This window comes from Protopterus annectens, chromosome 16.part0 (genome assembly GCF_019279795.1).
Source record: "Protopterus annectens isolate FY-2018-M chromosome 16.part0, PAN1.0, whole genome shotgun sequence".
Taxonomy (NCBI): domain Eukaryota; kingdom Metazoa; phylum Chordata; order Ceratodontiformes; family Protopteridae; genus Protopterus; species Protopterus annectens.
In genome coordinates, this window is record NC_056750.1 from 397,280,240 (window position 1) to 397,302,125 (window position 21,886).

The 21,886-nt window shown below is 34.5% G+C and overlaps 1 protein-coding gene across 3 annotated transcripts in view; it reads right to left on the reverse strand.

Annotated features, from left to right (window-relative positions):
- ADGRD2 (adhesion G protein-coupled receptor D2) overlaps positions 1-21,886 on the reverse strand; it is a 1,709,855-nt gene that overhangs the window by 1,102,678 nt on the left and 585,291 nt on the right. For all 3 annotated transcript variants that reach the window (XM_044058541.1, XM_044058538.1, XM_044058539.1), the window contains exon 13: positions 17,195-17,250. In XM_044058541.1, the coding sequence (XP_043914476.1) occupies positions 17,195-17,250 (56 nt within the window). The remainder of the gene's footprint in view (positions 1-17,194; positions 17,251-21,886) is intronic.

Genomic DNA, 21,886 nt, shown 5'->3' on the forward strand with positions numbered 1-21,886 from the left:
ATCTGCACTAACTGCCAGACAATGCTTACATGTTCCTCCAGATCAGAAACATTAATAAAATGTTTTTAGTCAGGTGCTTATTAGTTAATATTCTAAACGCATCATTTTTCCTCTGTGAGTAAATGAATGGTTTTAGATAAGGTAGTTAACCTGAAAATGGCTATTATTTGTGATTGTTTCATAGGTTCATAGGTTCATAGATTAGTACTAGGCTAACTGCCCTTGCGAGCCATTTTAAGCCTAGCCAATTATCCCTTATGAGACTCAAACCCTGCACCTTGTCTTTGTAAGGCAAACACCTTAACCATTAGGCCACCCTCCCAACCCTGCAACAAAATAGGGGTCATAGTTTATGTATATGTCCTTTGTGCTACTTTGACTGATCACAGAATGACTTATAGTTAGGTATCCGGGGAGGGGGGGTGATGCACTGAATGTTAGTTTGCTGAATCTTTTCTTCCTAGGTTTATAATACTATGTTAAATTTTAAAGGTCTAAACCTGCATCTTGTAAATGCCATCAAAGTGTGTATAGTAATTTGTAGGCTTACAAGGAGTATGCATGTTATGTGAAGAAGAAAATATTGTGTCAGGTTGTCAGCCATTAAACTAAGGAAACATATCTCCTGTAAAAAAAGAAGAAAGGGATCACTATGTATGATAGGAAAGGGTGATGTTGATGGAGAGGGAGGAGACTGGGTAGGTGTAGATCTGTTACAGATGGGGGCATCAGTGCACTATACAACACAGACTCTACTATAGGATCTGCTGATTGTAAATGTCATACATAAAGCAACCATCCAGTAAGATAGCTCAGTCTATTCCATATGGAGCACTTCTGCAATTACCTTGCACACCACAGAGTACCTTTTCTCCCCTCAAAACATCACTGATTTTGTTTTATTAGATTCAAAGTCAGATGCATTTTCTATGTAGTATAAACAGCCATAACAAGGTGGAATTGCAACCAGAAATATCAGAACCAACCTATCCTCACGGAAACAATCAAGACGTGTAAAAAAAGTCCCAAAATCATGTCTCCAAGTAAAGTGCAGCTCTCTCAGTTTAACCTTTCCATATCTTTTGGGTTTCTAATACCATGATGGAATAGACACCATTCCTAAGTCAGGGTACAATTAAAATTCATGAAATTAGTATTGTTTCAATCTTAGATAGCTAGCTATATATATATATATATATATATATATATATATATATATATATATATATATATATGTGTGTATATATAATTTTGGGCAATATAATAATTTTGATAAGCACTAACCTATCTTCAAAAGTAAAAAAAAAAAAACATGTATTCCATTTTCTAATAAGAAGCAGTACTTCAATTATTTTTACTTTTTTTATTAATCATTGTTAATAATCTTACTCACATCTAGATATATTCTTATTCCTAAATATTTTAATTCTTTTCCATTGCAATTATATTTATGGTTATCCTTAAACTAAATTTCAGCAGTGATATTTCTTGGAACTTCTCAGTTTCCTCTTCCATTTCTTTGATCAAATAATTTAAATTTCCTCAGTTAGTAAACTATCATCCGCATAAAGTTGTAGTTTAGAATGACAATCTCTATTAATTCAGAATCCATCAATTTTTCTTCTCATAGTATTACATTTTTAGTTAAGGGTTTGATAACTAATGCCAATAATAAAGGGGACAAGGGACATCCTAGTTTTGTGCTTTTGTTTAAAGTGAATCCTTGAGAAATGTAAGGTTCAATTTTAACATATGCTTTGGAGTCTCTATACAGTTTTTTTAATATTCCAATAAACTGTTCTGTTAATGCAAATGCTTCTAAAGTTTTAAATAAGTAGTTCCAATCTACATAAATTAGCTCTCTCAATATCTACGCTAATTAGGGCCAATTTCTTATTCATTCCATTTGTTAAATCTAATACAGTTACAACCCTTTTTATATCATTATACATTCATTTATTGACTATAAATCCTGTTTAATCTTTATTAATTAATCTACTATATCTCTTAACCTTGTGGTGAAATTTGAAGTAAATATGTTATAGTCTATATTTAATAATGAAATATATCTATATGAGGAGACTAACTTATTATCCTTTCTTTGCTTAAGTATAGGTGAGATTACAGAAAATTTCCATTAAGAAGGAATTATTTTGCCACCATGAATTATCTTGAAAATGTCAGTCAGTAATTTTTAAATATTTAACAGAAACAGACTATTTAATTCCATATCTAAACCATAGAACCCTGGTGCTTAACCATATTTACCTTTTTTTTAAAGCTTCCTTAACTTCTATCAGGGTAATAGGCTTATTCAACTGAGAAAAGTGTTGGTTATTTAGTTTGAAAGTAACATTTTTCTTTAAATAATTGTCAATTTCTAATCGTGAGGATTATTATTATCTTTATTAAGATCCTCATGGATTTTTTTTTAATATTAAGCATTTCCTTTATACCTGATGTAAGCTTATTAGTGTGAGGATTTCAGATAGTATTTATGCATTTTTGCTTTACATCTTACATCTGTTGGCTAATATATGTAGATTTTTAAGTCATCACATAACTATGCATTTTTATTTTTTTCTAAAGCTATCTTCACTTTATGCTTTAAAACTGTTTGATATGTTGTCATTAATTTGTTAATGATTTCAGTATTATCTAAGTTATTTGTTTGTTGTTTAAACCTTACTTTGTGTATTTCATCTTGTATTTCTAATGACTATTTATCCCAGTCTTTCATTTTATTACTAGCCCATCTTCCCATTCTGTCTTTAATATACATACTTATGGAGTCCCATAGTATGATTTTACTAACCAGACCATTATCATTCAAAGATAAAAAATCCTCAACTTGTTCCTAAGGTAATTCTTAAACTCTTTTAATGTCATCATATATACTGGGATTCCATAAATAATCAGAAATGTCCTTATATCCATTACTAGTTTAATGCTTAGTGCATTAAGATCAGATAGAGGACAAGCATTAGTTTTAAAATAATTCACTTTATTAAGTAAATCTATAGCGGCATAGATTCTATCAATTCTAGTTTGCGTTCCATGCACATAAGAATGATGAGTAAAGAACAATAACTTATCTTCTGCTTTAACTAGTAAATCAACTAAATTATTATGTTAACTTTCTTCTATGTACTTGTATCTTCTATACTAAATATGCAGTTAATATCCCCTGCTAAATTAAACTATGCTTCCAATGACTTTGTAGTAAGTTTAAATTATTTTTATCCACTCTTGCACCTATTACAGGGATCCAGTAAAAGTTAACTGATGTATAGAGTATGCTATTATATTTAATTATTACAAATGTATACATTCCTTTAGGATCATTAAAGGATTCCATGACTTTAGGCATTATAGTGGATTTTCTCCAGAGTATAGCAGTTCCCCTCTTCTTTTTGTTAAGATAAGTGGATGATAACATTTCATAACTTAAATTATTTAAATACTGTGTATCTTTATATACCAGGTAAGTCTCTTGCAAGAATATAATGTCCTAGATTCTAGATATCTCATTAATGATTTCCTTTTGTTGCCATTATTTAGTCCATTTACATTAATAGATTGAAACTATCATACTGTGAATTTAAAAAGATTTATTTTAAAAGATAATGACATTTATCCACCATATTAATTTATATATATATATATATATATATATATATATATATATATATATATATATGTATATATATATATATGTATAAATAACTCTAATGTAGTCCTCTGACATTATCTTGACATTCCAGATCTTTTTGAATTCTTCCTTTCTACAAACTAAACAACTAAAATTCAAAAATAACAAAAAGAAAGACAAGTCTACAACTATAACTATATATATAATACTAATAAACCACAATCTACCACTGATACCAATGTTCCTAGTCTGCCTATTGAACAAACTATTAAACTATCACTCCAGCAATACCTAAAAATTCATCTAAAAAATAGCCAAACGCTACCATGACTTACAGATAACTAATATAATCTTATACATAGATAAAAAAAATAAGAGACTGTTAATTTAGTTACATAGTTGCCATTTAATGCTATTTCCCCATTACTACAATCAAGTTTAATAATCATTTTCTGTTAATCATAGACATTAAATAATCTAACAAATAGCATACTATATACCTATTTATATAATAGCAGTATAAATTACCCATTTAATATTCCTAAATTATTTACTCATTCAACATTATTATAAGTAGATCTCTAAATAAATAAGTATAACAGAGTGGGACCTAAAGAGTTAAAGTCACCTGCAAATGTACAGGTCACAGGTAACCTTGTCATACTATACTATAATACAAAATAGAGACCAATGTACATATATATTTATCATGTCAAAAGGCACACACCTATTTTATAGCGCTAACAAAAAGTTCTGAATTGGTTTTTAAAGTACAAGTTTCTGTATTTCAGTATAACAGTATTAACACATCAAATATCACATTTTTTCAAAAAAGTTAGCTTATTAAACTACTTCAGAAAAATATGCACATTACTAAGGTTGAAAAGAATGTCTTAATATTTCTATGGAGTCAAAAAAAATTTGCAGTCTATATTGTATTCAAAAGTTACAAAGTGTTCAATGTAAAACCCATCCTCCTTTCTTGGATTCAAATAAATTGAAAAATCTCATTTACTTTCTATCAAAATGAATGTACTGATTCAGCAATAAAAGACTCATGTTTCAACTTTTACTTATGAAATGAGTTATTTTAGGTAGTTTTAGTCAATCTAACATTCAACATGTAAAAAACATCAAAGTTCACATGACTAAGCTTCAAATTTCAGGATTCGTATTATTTTGAAATACTTTATATGATTTTCTACATAAAGTATATATGACATCTTGTATATTCACATTTCTGTCATGCACAAATATATGCAATAGACATCCTCTTAAAAGCAGTTTGTTATTTAAATATATTTTTGTCTTATTTTCCCACTAGTATTCAGTCTTATTCTATATATCTTGTACTTATGAAGTTTCTCATCAAAAAGCTATTTAATCATCAGTTGTCTATTAAATATTATGTTATGTGCATATATTTCTTAATTTACTGATACTGCTCTTTTATTAATCTTACATAGATATTGTATTCAGTGTGAATATGCATATTTATAAGATGTTTACTCTTAATAATTCTAATATTACAAGTAATCTTGACTATACATATATATATATATATATATATATATATATATATATATATATATATATAGACATATATATAGACATATAGATAGAAATAGATATAAATAACAGAATTTCTGCTTATTTAATTTGAATACATGTGTTTAGCCATTGTGAACTACTGTTATGATCTAAGCTTCATGTGCTGACATCAAAATCTGGCTACACCATGTGAAAAGGACAACTCACGGCATACAGCGGTTAAGTTCCTCATACTTCTTAGTTCTTTTAAGTTGTTCTAATCAGTAAAAAACATTTAACTTTACTTCCTTCAATTAATATGTACAGTTAATTTGTATTTTTAAAGTTAATAACACTGCAGCATAAGTTAACATATAAAATGTTAGCAAATGATATTACATTACTATATATATTATATTATATGTTATAACATTGCTATAGCTTTTGTATTACCTACTCTTTACCTCTATGAAAAGAAGCAAGGTATTATTTTGAGTAGATTTTTTTACATATATACTTGAGAAAATAAAACAATAGAAAGTTATTTGTCTTCTTTCACAGATATCAGTGATAAACTTTGACCTAGATTTTCTTCAGCCCAGCTCAAGGCGGGAAAATTGTAGCATTCTGAAAAGATGGAACACTTTTGTTCTCAAGCTTTCTCGGTGTGTCTGTTGTTTCATAAATGTCCTGTGAAAGAAATGCATTACACAGGAACAAGGAAAACAAAATCACCAGCACATTAACATGTCCAATTAGCATATTACTTAGATCTGTCATTCAGTTAACTCAGCAATGCACCTAACTGATGTTGAATAAATAAAATAAAATTATTAACTTACATATCTTTAAAGTTACCAATTCTATTGCTTATTATGTAATTACATTTTCTTAAAGAAAGCATTTATTTAACATTTAGAAACACAATTATAGGTTTAGTTAAGTGAAATATATTGTCTTTCACTGCAAATATAGTAAAACAGTAAAACTAACCCTTAAATTCTCATCATGAAAAAATGCTTCAGCTTAAAATATAAATACATACTTACATATGTTTTGAGGCTTAAAGCCCAGTGCAAAAAATTTACTTAAAAGGAAAATCTATTGTTTTACAAAACAATAGCCCAGCAATCAGTAAATAAGCATCAATTGTTTTTAGGCTTTTTAGTTTTAAAGCAGTTTTCCATGAATTTGGCTAACTCTGTCACTTCAAAGATATACCATTCTACTCCATTTCTTCAGTATTAAAGATTTTATTGCTATTAACAAAAGTAGATGCCATCATGTTAAATATTTTCGTTTCTTCAGAAAGGAATAATTTGATCTTTGTAGGAATCACCAAAGTATTGTTCTTTTTAAGTTCCTTGATCAGTGGTAAACAGGATTTTATTTTACTCATTACTTTATCGGAATAGTCATTGTCAAATCTGACTACATGTTCACCTACTTTAATAGGTGGGTTGGACCATGCTCCTTTTAATATTTGATCTTTTTCTAAGCTAGACATGAACTTAACTATAATTGAGTGTGGTGGATAGTTTTCCTTCTTAGAAGGTGCTCTCAGGGATCTATGTGCTTTTTCAATTCCAAAAGACAAAGTTTCAGGTAGATTTAATGTTTTATGTAGCCAGGTAGTTAATAAGATTGTTATGTTGTCTCCCTCATACTTTTCAGGTATACCATAAATTCTAATTTTATTTAATCTCAGTCTATTTTCTAAATCATTGAGTTTTTTGATGAGCCAGTTATTTTCTTTTAAAAGAAATTTAGTCTGAGACTCACCTTGAGTTCTTCTGCTTTTGTGATCATTCAAAGTCTCTTCCATAGTGTTGATTTCTGCCCCTTGTTGTTTCATAATGGTTTTACAATGTCACATCCTCTTTTTGGTCTCTTCTTTGAAACATTCTAGTTTTGTATCCAGTTTGTCTCTTAAGTAATATATCCTGCATACCAGATACTACTGACTGAATGTCTTTTTTAACACAAGAATCCTGAGTACCATTTCATGAGTGAATCATGTTGAAGCTTCTTCTCTCTTAGCCAAACAGCTGAAATTCTGACAGAAAAAGTATTGCTTTTGAAGAACTTGAAGCTATAAATCATTTGTCTGAATATTAATGAATAAAATTAGCTAGCAAGTAGCTTCAAATTGCAATATTTGATTACATTTTCTGTCAGAGAAAAGTTTTCAGTCACAGAGCTTTCACCAGTAGCAACTCACAGTACGCCATCTTCTGCCTTCAGATCTTGATATTTTGTAACTTCATGTTTGTCTGTACATGAGATACTGTAATCTATAGGTTAGCAATTTCAATTATCAATGCTACCTTTATCTTTTTTCATGCACTACTCTGTTTTTTTTTGTTTTGTTTGTTTGTTTTTTGCATCATTGTTTTGAATTTTTGGAAATGGCTGATCCCATGTGATGTACACTTCACTATTCCCTAATTTCTTTGGTTCATGTTCCCAATGCTTCTCAGTTACTTCAATGCTGTAATGTTTGCAAAATCTCTAATGCAATAATCTTGCCACATTATTGTGCCTTTCCATGTACAGGCCCTCTGCCATGATTGTTTCACACTCAGCAACAAGGTGTGTAACTGTTTCCGATCCTTTTCTATAAAACCTCCATTTTTCTTTTTCTCCCACATGTTCAATGTATTTATAAACCAGAGTGTATGTATTCCACTATTTTTAGCTGCCATTATTAACCTTTCATTCTTTGGTTTCAACTCACCTCTCCTTAATCATTCCTGTATCAAATCCTGATCTACATGAGAGTGTTCCAGAAGATCTCTATACTTGCCCCTACATTTATGACTTTTCCACATTTCTTTCCTTCTCCATATATTTTCTTTTGATTTTTTGGCACATTCACTTGCTGTATGATTTTTGTCTATTTCTGGTTTGATTTGCATTCCTGCTTGATACTCAAATGCTTCTGCTAAACTAAGCAGAGAGGTCATCTTAGACTTTTCCTAAAGTTTTAAAACATTAGGGAAAGTCTAAGATGACCTCTCTGCTAAACTAAGCAGAGAGGTCATCTTAGACTTTTCCTAATGTTTTAAAACTTTCACTATGTTTGGATCTGAAGAGGTCAGCAGATATGTATGTAGTCCAATGACTACATATCTATACATGTGATCAATTTCAAGTAGGTCCTTACCTCCTTCACAGAATGGAATATATATAATCTTGGTATACACACTGATTTTTATATATCATCTGATAAGTGTGAAGCAATTTTCTTGTTTTTCTGTCCAACTGATCCAATACCTTTTGGGGCCAGACAATCACACCAAAACTGTAAGTTAAAACAGGAAGAGCAAATGTGTTTATAGCTTTGACTTTATTCCTAGATGTCAAGGCTGTTTTCAATACAAATGTTAATGTTCTAAAGTATTCCTTACTGAATTTTATTGACATTTTTCATGTTTTATTGCCAATCCTTCATCAATTTCCAAATATTTATACACTCCTTGCTCAAGTTCCTTTATATGACATTCCTGTCAGAAAGTGATATTTTCTTGGTACTGCAGCTTTCCTGATTTAAACATTGCTCTTGCATGTTTATCAATACCAACTGTCATTCTTATATTACCTGAGAAAGTTTTAACAACTAGCAGTTGTGCTTTCAACCCCAGATTTGATGAACTATACAGTTTTAGGTCATTCAAAAAAAGTACATGAAAAATCTTTAAGCAACTTTGTTTTATAGGAGCCAAATTGTAACCAAGACCTAATCAGTTAATTAAACAGTTTAATGGGTTAAGGGCAAAACAAAGCAATAGCAGTGACAAAAGTATCACCCTAGAATATTCCCCTTTGAATTTTTATGCCTAGAAATGAGGTTTGGAACAGACCATTTTGTCCAGGGACATCTTCAAGGTGGGGGGTTAGTTAGAATAGTAGGATTTGGGTGGATAGGGGGAGGATAGAGTTAAATAGGAATGGATGAGGTTTGGGAGGAAGTGAGGTAGGGGTACGGAGGGGCTTAAAGGATGTTAGGCAAGTGTAACTGGAATAGGAGTCACATTTTGGCGTTAACTTGCTACCCACCCTCCCTCTTTTATTAGTGGGGATATGGTTGTTTAGTTTGGACAGGGCAGATAAGAGGGGCAGGCTTGCCCTCTTCTGTTCCCCCTCTGGTGCTGGATGGTCAATTCAATAAGTTTGAAAAGGAAAGTGAGCGGTTACGCTAATTGAGTACATAAGTAAGCAGAGGAAGCTGCTTATTTGGTTGATGGTATAATGCAATAAATGGTAATGAAAGTGAGCAGTTATGCTACTTGATAAGTACCGATAAATGGTAATGGAAGTGAGTGGGTACACTGCTTCATAAGTAAATAAGTGGAGGTATGGATGCTGATTACTGATCAGGATGAGCAGGTTTACACTGTCCTGTCCTAAGATAATTTTACATGGATGTTATTTCACCTATATCATGTTTGGTTGAAATGAATAAATATTGAATAACATTTATATTTATGTAAATTTAATAAAGGTCATCAAATGTCATATGGTGTAATGTGTTTCTTGAAGTGGACCTGGACAATACTAATTTGCCCTTTGTAATGGTTTAATTGCAAAGTGGTATACCACTGTTTCATGGTCACCATAACTGAACTGCTTAATGCAAGATGTATCTTATACATATGTAAGCACTCCTTTATCCATAAATATAAGATACTGTCTGTGAAGATATGTGAAGGATGCCAGCCTAACTAGATAGAATTTTGTATATAATTCTGTCATTTGTAAATATTAATATAAGCCACAGGCTTGATCTCTTAAATGTGAAAAGACTGTATTGGATGTTGAACTGCAAAAATCTAACAACAGTGCACTCTGCTGTAAGAAAGCTGATAAGTCAAGCATTTTATGACTGTTTTGATCTCAGGACTTGGAGGCATGATGTCTGAACCAGCAGATTCTTTCTATTGTTTTGAGACTAGAGTTAATTCTTAGATTTTACATATATAATGTCTTCAATTGCTGTAGTTTCCTGACCAGGTGCAAGCTTACTAAAAAATGTTAATGTAGAGTTTCTATTAGCCTGGGAAACCAGAGAATTGTTAAGAATGATGCAATCTAAAATGAGTCAGCAAGATGCATTATCAATTTAAAGGACTTTCTTAGAGACAGAGAGAGAGAGCATTTTGCATTTGTCTTCAGAATTGACCACTCACCAGCACTTGCTTTGCTCTATCTGTATGTAAGTAGGAGCTTAGACTTTAGTGTCTCTCCTAAAAATAGACAGACAATAGTAAGTTTAGCCTAGCTATTTTCTATATTTATGTCAAACTATTCTATAGTATTATTTTAAGCATTTTCTTGTGATCTCTGAACTCTTGACTAGCACTGTGTAGTAAGAAGTATTATTTTGTATTTTTTTATTAATTATTATTAAATATTTTTAAACCTTTTAACTGTGGCTGTTTTGTGTAGAGATAATTTAAGTTCCAGAATACATTGCATGTATATAGTGGTACTGTACAAAGCCACTCCAAATAAGCCTTGCTGCTCAGTCACACTTACCATTTGGATAACAATATTGCACAGTAATAATTGGCCACTCTTTGGTAAGGGCCTTTTTAGCAGCTGACAAGTAAGGGTCCTGATGGCAGTGATTACTACCTTATAGCCTGGACAGAAGGGGCACAGCTAGTGAACCTGTGCCAGCCTTCCCCAGGAGTGTCTGTGTGGTTATATATAAATCATATTTCAAAGTGTGTGTGTGTGTGTGTGTGTGTGTGTGTGTGTGTGTGTGTGTGTCAGCTACTTAGGCAGGGACACAAAGCACTGGTTGGACAGAGAGTGCAAGGAGGACTTGGCTTGGGACCCTGGCTTAGGACCCCACTCTATTAGCTGTGCCAATGGATAGTCTTACTGGGGATCTGGAGAGAAAGGGAGAAACCAACCCCAGACTGACTGTGATCTCTGTGTGCTCTTAAGAGAAATTGTACTTTACTGTGTATTTGTTATCCTTCCCAATGTGGACGCCCCTCACTGGTGTTAGTGGTGAGGATTGAGGCTCCTTGATTACTAGGCCAGTGCACTGGTGTCACACTGTCAAATGCTTGTTTGCAATCTATCCATGCTATATTTAGATTAGTCCCCTTTTTACAAGTCTCTATTATGGTTTTATTTGGCAGCAAATGATCTTTTGTTAAATATGTCTTTTGTTACCCTTTTGCCCTACTGCCATGATTAAGTTTTCTTTTAAATGAGTTATAAATGTTGTTTGCATCAATTCTAGCATATAGTTTGTACACTGTTGGAAGGCAAGTTATTTGTCTATATATTTTAGGATGGCTTACAGGTTCACTCTTAAGGAGGAGCATTGCTTTTCTTGTTGTTAACCAGGTTGTTGTCTTTTCAGGATGAGCATAGATATATTTCTCACTCAGGGTTAAATCTTAATATAAAGATGTTAATATTTTTAGCTAGAAGTTAGGTACTGCATCTGGACTGGCTGTTTGCCTGTTAGGAACTTTTCTTAATTTTGTTTCAGTTCATATCACCATTACTTCATCCCATTTCATATTCTGTACATTTGAACTCCTTACTGTTTCTTTTAATTCTTCTATCCATTCAGCATTTTTGTTATGTTCCATAGGGTATTCATAAATATTTCTTTAAAATGTATCGATTTCTTCTTTTTTGGTGGTTTTCTATTCCTTTTGCTTTGTTTCCCCAGTGCTCTACAAAACTTTTTTGGGTCATCAATGACTTGCTTATTTTTGTACTTTTCTTTTATTTTTATCTGTATACTTTCTACGTTTTTCTGCCTGTACTGATATTTTTAGTTTTTTTTTTTTATTTGCTATAGCATATAATAGATCCTGGTCTGTTCTGATACTGTGCATTGCTTTTATCATGACTATCTTTTATATATTTTTTGTTGTTCTGTTCCATCTTTTATACCCTACTAACAGTGACACTTCTTCTTAATTCCTTTATAGTTTTTACTATTTGATGTGTCCATGACGGTATGTAATTTTTCCCTTCCTTTCCTTTATTGCAATGTATTTTTGTGGCAAGACTTTATTTGTTATTAATTTAGCAACAGTAATATATCCTATTTATTTCTGATATTTCACATGGGATTTATGTTAATAGCTTTACTGTGTTCATCTCTTTTATCAGACTTCCATCATTTTGGTCTTATTTACTATCTGTAATTTATTTCTTTTATCAGTCTTAATATACCTATCCATCTTTATTAAATCAAGCAACTCTTCCCTTAGATAATTTTCTTCTATACTGAAGGCACATTTGTTTTTTTCTATTTCCTGCAGACATTCAAAAGAAAGTTCCAGAATGTCTTTCTGGAATATACACTCCTCAGCTGCATCCTGCCTCCTCCTTTGCTCCTTCATATGGGAATACATTGACCCATCACTGCGCAGCATTGCCTTGTCAGAGTTGCCACTGTTTCTTGCTCCTTCCCTTGCTGTGCAACTCCAACTGATCTTTTGTACTCATCTCCTATTGAAGGCTCCAGAGCATCATCATGTGACAAGTGATCAGATACTTTCTGTTCCACCTGTTTCTCCTTAATTTGGGAACTCATTGTTTCATCGTGCCATGACATTATCTCATTTGAAATTTTACAAAATCCTTCACTTTGCACTTCACAGGAAATCCACAACTTCAGTTTCTGTTTCTTTAACTTCTCCATTAACTAATCCTCTTTTCTACTTAACCCCTTTGTTTTCTTAGTTTCTGTGTTCTGAAGTTTTCCATAGCTGGGTTTCTTTACTTGTATTTCCTTTCAAATATCTTTATTGCATTTTTTTCTTTGTATTGGTTAGTTTTGCTTTACCTTTTGCATAAATATTATACCATATCAAATCTCTTTTTCTTTCTCATGTCCATATTTTTTCTTTGGATGTCTCCACCTCCTCCACCTGTCTGTTGTAAAAGGAATGTCAGATGCAAGTACAGAGTCCCTTTTAAAGCCACTAAAATCCCTTCATTAGATGTATACAATGCAGTAAGACGTAATCAACAGTAAGAGCATGTCTTTTTAGATTATTCTGCCAATTGGTACACAGGGGTAGTTCTTGTGGTATAGGGTTTGATTCCCTCTTCCCTCATTTGTCTATTGTATGACTTTCAACAAGCCATGTAACTAGATATTCCTGCTAGTTTACCCCTGAAAAGGGACTGTGTGTCCAATCAGCATACCTGATTAACAAATGGGTATTATTTTTCTGTTAGATAATGCATTTTTTTTGGCAAACTACTACAGAGGAGAGATCTTCCATTGTTCAGCAGAGGCAATACTCTTCAAATTTTGTGCCTGATGATAGGTTCATAGGAGGTTACTAAGTTAATAGCCCAGAGGCCTTTACAAACCTAGCCATGTAAAAACTCAAATACCGTTAGTGACCAAGTTTAGAGGGTCGCTGTTTTCAGAGCAATACTGTGATCAGTACCGAATTGCGCTGTCCATGAAGAACATAGGTGCCACCCCCAGGATGAATTTACGGTCACCCATCCAAGTGTCAAGGTTGCGCTTGAGTAGAGTCACTGAGGAGCTCTGTTCACATGGAGTGGGAGCTTATTCCAGAGAAGAAGTAATCCCTGGGAGATATATCTGTCTCTCCAGCATGTTCTATTGATGTCACAGGCTAGATTGAGATCTCTGGAGTGAGTTATTCTTGTCCCATTTGATTTGAGGTTGTGCACCAATTCCATTAGGGGATTGTCCAAGACTGTTCTGTAGACCAGGGATAGGTCACCTCTCACTAGCACAAAGTACACTGACAGGGCATTTTAGTCTTTCCATATTTATCATGTTTTGGAGGTCCTGAATTCTCTTGGTAAGAAACCTTTGTGGTCTTTCCAGTTGCTGCAGGTGTCTGATGAGATGCATACAGAAGGCAGCATTGTACTTGTTTAGTGGTCTGATAAGGGTCAAATACAGTGGAGTTATACTCTCCCTGGTCTTGGATGCGATGCTCTTATTTATGAGATGTGCAATGAAGAATGCTTTTCTTAACACTATGGACACATGGTGATTGAAATTTTGATTGCTTTCAACCTGTGTTCCCAAGTCCTGCACAGCTGAGTTGGTGCTTAGAGGTGTGCTATCTGTTTCATAATTAGCAGGGGCTACTTCTTTACCAAAGGGGATAATGAGGCATTTTTTTGTGTTACATTTTAGTCCTTGAGTTTGGCACCAATCATTTGTCAGAGTCAGCCTTTCTGTAATATGTTAACATCATTGGAGAACTCTATGATTGCACCCAGTTTAGAATCATCTGCAAAGCTGGTAAGGTACAGATCATCTACCTTTGTCTGGACTTCAGATAAATAGATTCCAAACAGTAGATGGCCCAGCACAGATCCTTGCAGTACCCCGCTGGTAACTGGTCTACTAATGGAGGTGGACTCTGCAACTTTGACAGATATGTGCTGTCAGTGATCCAGTTTGTTACCCATCTAGTAATGGATGAGCTGATCCCAAGCTGGGAGATTGTGTTGTATCATCCTTAGTCATAAGCTGAATGCTAGATATGGTTATTGTGTAACTGATTGTAATATCTATTATAAGTAAACATGCAGAAATATGGATTCTAAACTGGAGATGAAGGCAACAAATTTGCCAGATTTTGCAGCTTGAGCTGTGCTTTGCTTAGAATGCTTTCTTTAAAGTTGATTATAAATCCCCAAACAGATACTACTTTTTGCAGTTATCCAGGAGGTATTTATCTATGTGACATTTAAAATAATATAATGCAACAGCTTCAAGCAGAGAACTTTATAACTTCACAAAATACAGATAGTCACAGACAAATGCATACAGCCAGAAGCTACACCCTTTCTTTCCACATACAATTATACAGAATGAAAACAGTTCAACCAAATAGTTTATCTAAAAGCTATTTCCTTGTGGGATAACTAAACATCTTGTTGTTCACACCTCATATGAAATGTTATTGCAAATCATTACATTTTTCTACACAGCAGCAGAAGGCTATGTTATGTTTATTAAACATTCAGCTCAGTGTTGTTTACCCAAACGAAGAATTGTTCTATCGATATTTTGATTATCCTTTGAAAATGCATTCATTTAATAGGGACAAATAGCTTATGACAAGTATGAACTCTCAACTTCTTTTGTAGTCACGTAAATTTAAAAACTCCACTGGTGGAGTGTAATGAAGTGAAGTGAAGTGAAACAGAGAGGGCATGAACTTGGTGTGAGATAATTCAATAAGCTTGAGCTAAATGTGACTTAAAGGTGAAATGTAGCTGCATTTAGGCATACAAGCAGTGGTTAGGAAGGTGTGACACCAGCACTTCCATTTCCTTGAAGGTAGTATTATAAGTAAGTATCCCAGACACAAACACGGAACACATTAAAAAGACTGAAGTAGGGACAGGTCCATCTCTAGCCAGTTTAAAGCCCCATGACTGAATCACTGAGGTTAATTCACCAGTATTTTTGAATAGCACCTACTATCATGATAAGTGATTACTTAAAATAGGCTACTAATGAGTTCACCACACCTCTCAACCTCTTGTAGCAAGAAGTCTGGACAAAGCCATAAATAATGGGGGCCAAAGGCCCAAAAATAGGGACAATTTTAAATATTGCTCTTACAAACTTAGAAAGTTAATAGAATAACAGGCTTTGCATTAGCATGAATTTTCTGAAGGGTATGACGTCTGAAATTCAAATGTCTGGCATTATTTTCTAATGTAAATCTTTAATGATTTACCACTAATTTACCAGAAAACCACAATTTTATAAAAAAAAAAAATGGACCAAAAATATGAGGCAAAAATCTGGACATTCTGGGAAAATCTTTACAGCTGAGAGGTATAGAGTCCACATTGTTATGCCAGATACCTTTGCATATTTCATGTGATACTCGTCTGTGGTGTAACTGTAGCCAGGTGTTTATCTGTGCACAATGCCTCCTAGCTATGACTTGGTGCACTGCTACTAACAGTGTAGTAATAGGATGCACACATATGCCTATACGGGGAAGAAGTATTATCATTACAAAGTCATCTCAATGGTTGTATTACATGACATTTACCTCCTTGCATACTTGGGAATCTCAGCATATTTGTTAAGCCATAGTGCAGTCAGGGTTTATGTCCACTGGTTATATGCTACAACACTGTGTGCACCATACTCATTGAGTCACTTAAATAATGCTAGCTACAAGGAAAGGCCTCTGAATGTTACTGGCATTTAATTTTGTGCAATTCTTAAAATGCACACTCCTAATGCAGATATGCAAAAAAAAAAAGACCTGTTGCTAACCGCAGCATATACTGTACTGGAATGTTACTCTCTGCATGAATAATAGAACTTATTAGACAGAGACATGGGTTTTACATATATGAGTGGCACTGGACTGGTCACAACTCACATTAATCTAGTGCCAGCATTTTTGGCAATTACATCGGTGGTGAAAGTGGTAGAATTAGCAGTGCAGTTCAAATGCAATATAACCCAGTAGTTTTCCTCTTTCTCTGCAGTTCTGTGAGTGTAGAATTAATATACTTAATTTCTAGCATGTAGGGTGGAGCCCCCACTTTGGGGGAGTTCAAAGCCCCCCAAGAAAAGCAAAGTTTTAAATTGTTTCTGATGATTGTAAATGTAATGCATTTGTTTACATTGGGGATGACTTTTAGATGTTTTTGAGTTTGGATAATAATAATCACCGATGAACTTTTTCATTATGTTTTCTACAATCAAAGTTCATTCATGATTAAAAGAAGTGTTTGTGTGTGTGTGTGTGTGTGTGTGTGTGTGTGTGTGTGTGTGTGTGCGTGTGTGTGTGTGTGCACGTGTGTGCATGTGTGCGCGTGCGTGCATCTGTATGCATGTGTGTGTTAAGACTACTTAGGTAGACTGAAAGGAATACAGTGGGTTAAACAGTACTGGAACACAGACACACGACTTTTAAGACTTAATACGATAATAATTACTAAGCTTAATGAGATGATTATCTATGCAATATCAATGATAGCAGACTATACCTGAGGTTAAAATCCCAGAAAACACAGATGGGTTCAATTACTACATCAAAAGGACTCTGCAGGAAAAAAAAAGACAAAGTTCAAACAAAAGCAATTTTAGCAGATTAGGCAGCTTTAGTGCTATGCTTTATTGCATCAAAACTGTATCATAATAGTAATATTTCACCAGGCTTAATAGTGTCGAGTATCTCTAATTATTTGATTGATTATATAAATGTTATTATTCTGTGTCAAAAACACATACTTAGCTCAGCATAAGTTCTGCAAGTAGCGTCTCTGATAACACATTTGATATGTTTTGTTTACTCTGCCTCCATATACTGTTCACACAAGTAGCACAATTAATCCATCACTGAAATATTCCCAGTAGAAAGTTTGTCTTATCAGTGAAATTCCAGTATGTGCCAAAAAACTACTATATATTTTAAAATCAAACTGAAGCCACACTGCATAAGTGGAAAACAATATTGGACTTTGTACACGTGATCCTTACCAAAATGTTTAACACAGAACAGAAACCACTCTCACAAACCGCATACTGATCAGCACCTTTCCACATTAGTTTATATTATGTTACCTGTTTGACTTGTTGAGACTGGGGCATCGGGCCTGCAGCCTCTAAGAAAGTAGAAGTATTTGTAAGAGAAAATAGAGTTTACAAATTGTTTTCTTTTGATGATTAAGTGTTGAATGCTGTTGCAGATAACTGCTGAAAATTAGATTACAATACACACAACTCACCTTTCCTTTTAATCTGTAAGCCCACAGATAAAAAAATGAGTTTACTATCAGAATCATGAAGTTCATAGTCTTAAACTTACAATTCTGAGACCATAACATCAAAAGATCAAAATTCTGAAGGTCACAATGTCTGTTGAAAACTGAATCCCCCTAATGTTGCGAAACCCGGAACAAGTGCTAACATGGGTCCTGCAAGTGTGTGGACCCAGGAATGAGTGCTAACCTGTCCTGCAGGGGTATGGACCCAGGAAGAAGTGCTGATATAGGTCCTGTAGGGGTGTGGACCCAGGAATGAGTGCTAATATGGGTCGTGCAGGAGTGTGGACCCAGAAACGAGTGCTAATATGGGTCATGCAAGTGTGTTGACCCAGAAATGAGTGCTAACCTGTCCTGTAGGGGTGTGGTCCCAGAAATGAGTGCTAATAATGGTCCTGTAGGGGTATGGATCCAGAAACGAGTGCTAACATGGGTCCTGTTGGTGGGGGGATGCAGACGTTTGACACTGTGGTCTTTAATGTTTTGACCTTTTGATACTATCGTTTCAGTATTAGGAGTTTCAAGAATGTCAGCTTCAAGATATTATATATAATACTATCTGCAGACTCAACAGTGGCTGAAAACTATAATCAAAGTACTGATAAAGGAAGTTTGTAAGCCATAGAATTTGCCTTGCATCAGCACTCAGAGTCGGCTCCTTCTTCTTTTCATTTTACTAATTTTTCCAGAGAACTGAAGATGCTCTATGTTTAAAATCCCACCGTGATTCTACTGTAACTTAGGTTACTTAAACACATCCATTCCATCCACATATCCACAGAAATGTGTCTCAAGAAACACTTCATGGTTGTGTAATCCTTCCTTGAACATGACAAAGCACATTGTCTGTAAAATTACCATTCAGTACATGGATCTTCCATGACTCTGACATTCTGATGTTGATGGGACATGTAGGGTGTGATATACACAATGTTTACTACTTAGTTTAATAACAAAATCATGACGGGTCTTCAACTGTTGTCATTCCATGTAGTGAGGGGGGTTCAAAGTGTCCAATTATTGACAGCCAGAGAAAGTATGGGTTGGGGAATTCAAATGATACTGGATGGGAGAGAAGAAAGCTGGGAACATCAATTTCTGACTAACTGGTAGAAGGGCAAAGGGAGACTGATTAGTGCAGAGTATGGCTTTAGCTGCCCTGGGGCACAGAGGGATAAAACCCTAACTATAACTCAGATAACTTGGGTTGGCTAGATTAGTAACGCAGGAGCTGGGTGAGCCAGTCAGGAAGGGTGGGAGGGAGTGGCTGGTGCTGGCTAACCCATCTCTAGGAATTAGGAGGCAAACCATCTGGTGGAACCTCTGAGAATAAACAGGAATAGAGCTAGTAGCAAGCAACATTACAGACCAAGACATTCCTCTGTACTGATCTTTCTTTAGAGTCATATACTGTAGATGGGATTAATGAGATTAGATGTATGCTCAGATGTGAGCATGTGTCACAAAGCAGGTGCTGCAGAGTTCACACACACACGCACGCATGTACATGCGTGTGCACACATCCATACACATGCCTGCACATGCACACACCAGGCCATCAGGAGAGATATATAGGGGACAGAGACCAAAATCTCTGAACTCTCTAAAGAATGAAGGTTAAGATACTTGAATGCTGCCTTCCCTCCCCTACTGCAAAGTCAATTAGGTGTCCAAACACTGGAAAGAAAGGGAGAACAAATGGGCTGATAGAGGAAGGGGCTTGATGGTTTCCTGGGAATGGAGGAGAAAACTCGCATATTAGAAAGAAAATTTAGCATATGGTGGATGGAGTTAAGCAGAGAAGTAAATTCACTAATAAGATGGTTGAGAACTGTAATCACAACTAGCCTTAGCAAGGTGGGGCAGGGGGGCATTGGTCACTAGCAGAATAAACAATGGGTTGGGTATTTCTTTTGGTCAACAGCAGGGTAAAGAGTAGGTTGGAGATTTCTAATAGCCTAGGAAGAGGTAATGTGGTGACTCAGATCACTGCAAAAGGATGGCTACTTCTGTTGGCAAAATTTTTTGCACTTTTTTTTTAATATGCATTTCAAGTGACAAGACTAATATTCTACTATCAGTGACAAGGAATCATAACGCACTGCAGCTTCATATTCTTAAAAGTATTTATTTTAGCACTAGTCTTGCAGTAGCAAAAATCTGGAAAAATTAAAGGTAGAAGGTTCCATGAACTGGGATTCTTCATAATGGGAGCTCACATTTGGTGCATGTCCGTCCACAGGATTGTATGAGGTGTTTCAGTCTCACATTTGGTACATGTCCATCCACAGGCTTGCATGAGGTGTTTTAGTCTCACATTTGGTACCTGTCCATCCATAGGCTTGTATGAGGTGTTTCAGTCTCACATTTGGTACATGTCCATCCATAGGCTTGTATGTGGTGTTTCAGTCTCACATTTGGTACATGTCCATCCATAGGCTTGCATGAGGTGTTTCAGTCTCACATTTGGTACATGTTCGTCGATAGGCTTGCATGAGGTGTTTCAGTCTCACATTTGGTACATGTCCATCCATAGGCTTGCATGAGATGTTTCAGTCTCACATTTGGTACATGTTCGTCGATAGGCTTGCATGAGGTGTTTCAGTCTCACATTTGGTACATGTCCATCCATAGGCTTGTATGAGGTGTTTCAGTTTCACATTTGGTACATGTCCATCCATAGGCTTGCATGAGATGTTTCAGTCTCACATTTGGTACATGTCCATCCATAGGCTTGTATGAGGTGTTTCAGTTTCACATTTGGTACATGTCCGTCCATAGGCTTGTATAAGGTGTTTCAGTTTCATTAATCTCAGTCAGTGACATGAGGGAATCATACTTCTGTGGTCCTTTACACTAATGGCATAATGGCTAGAAACTAACAGCATCACAACTGGAAAAACAGGTATAACAAAAGAAAATCTTTAACAATGTTCAACAGTCTTATAATTTGCTTGGTGTAAACACATAGATGAGCTATTTTTTGTCTTTTCTCAGGTGAAGCTGAAGTAACTGCAACATTTTATAAAACAAAGGATTATGTATACTATTCTATTTTAAGTTGAGATGTGTATAAACTGAAACTGCCATTTATACAATCTCCAAAGCCCATTTGTTTCATAAAATAATTTTTCTGGATGCATGTTGGTAGAAGTTTTGATTATGATTACATCCAAGTTCATAACAAATTACTGATGATACTGTAATATATGTCTTTATAAAGAGATGGAAAATGGAATTCTACATCAGCCAGCTATGGGACTAAATATAAGAAAAATTTCTTTGCAAGCAATACTGCCTGACATGGTGTTTGTTAATGTGTAATTAACGCCTGCCCAGGGGTGTTATGAGGCCTAGCACTGCAGACAGAGGGCCCATACACCCCTGGACGGGCATTAATGACACATTATTACACACATTGGAGGGCGTTATTGTGCTTAGAGAATGGGGTCTCTGTAAAATTAGATTCCAAAATGGTCAGACCTGTAGTTCAAGTAGTCAAATCAGCAAAAATAACCACGTCAAGAACAAAAAAACAACTATATTCTGCAAAGCTTTCAGGTTAACACCCTTCTTCAGTGCAATATAAAACAAATTAATACATCCATTTAAGATAGGAGCATCAATTAATCACATGTCAGCCAGCTAACCTATCACACACTTATATCACCTCCCCATACAATTATTCATGAAAATTTCATAAAATGTCACAAGCTGTTCAAAACACATATTAAACACAATACATAATAAATATAATCACTTCATTGCAAATACTTTCTAACTCACTATATTATTTTATTTCTTTTTGTTTTTTTTTTACTACAATAGGCTTTATACTAGCCATACTATTAATACCTGGTTTGCTATCTGCTCTTAGCCTTACAATCCATTCATACTCTTTTATTTCTTTCTGGA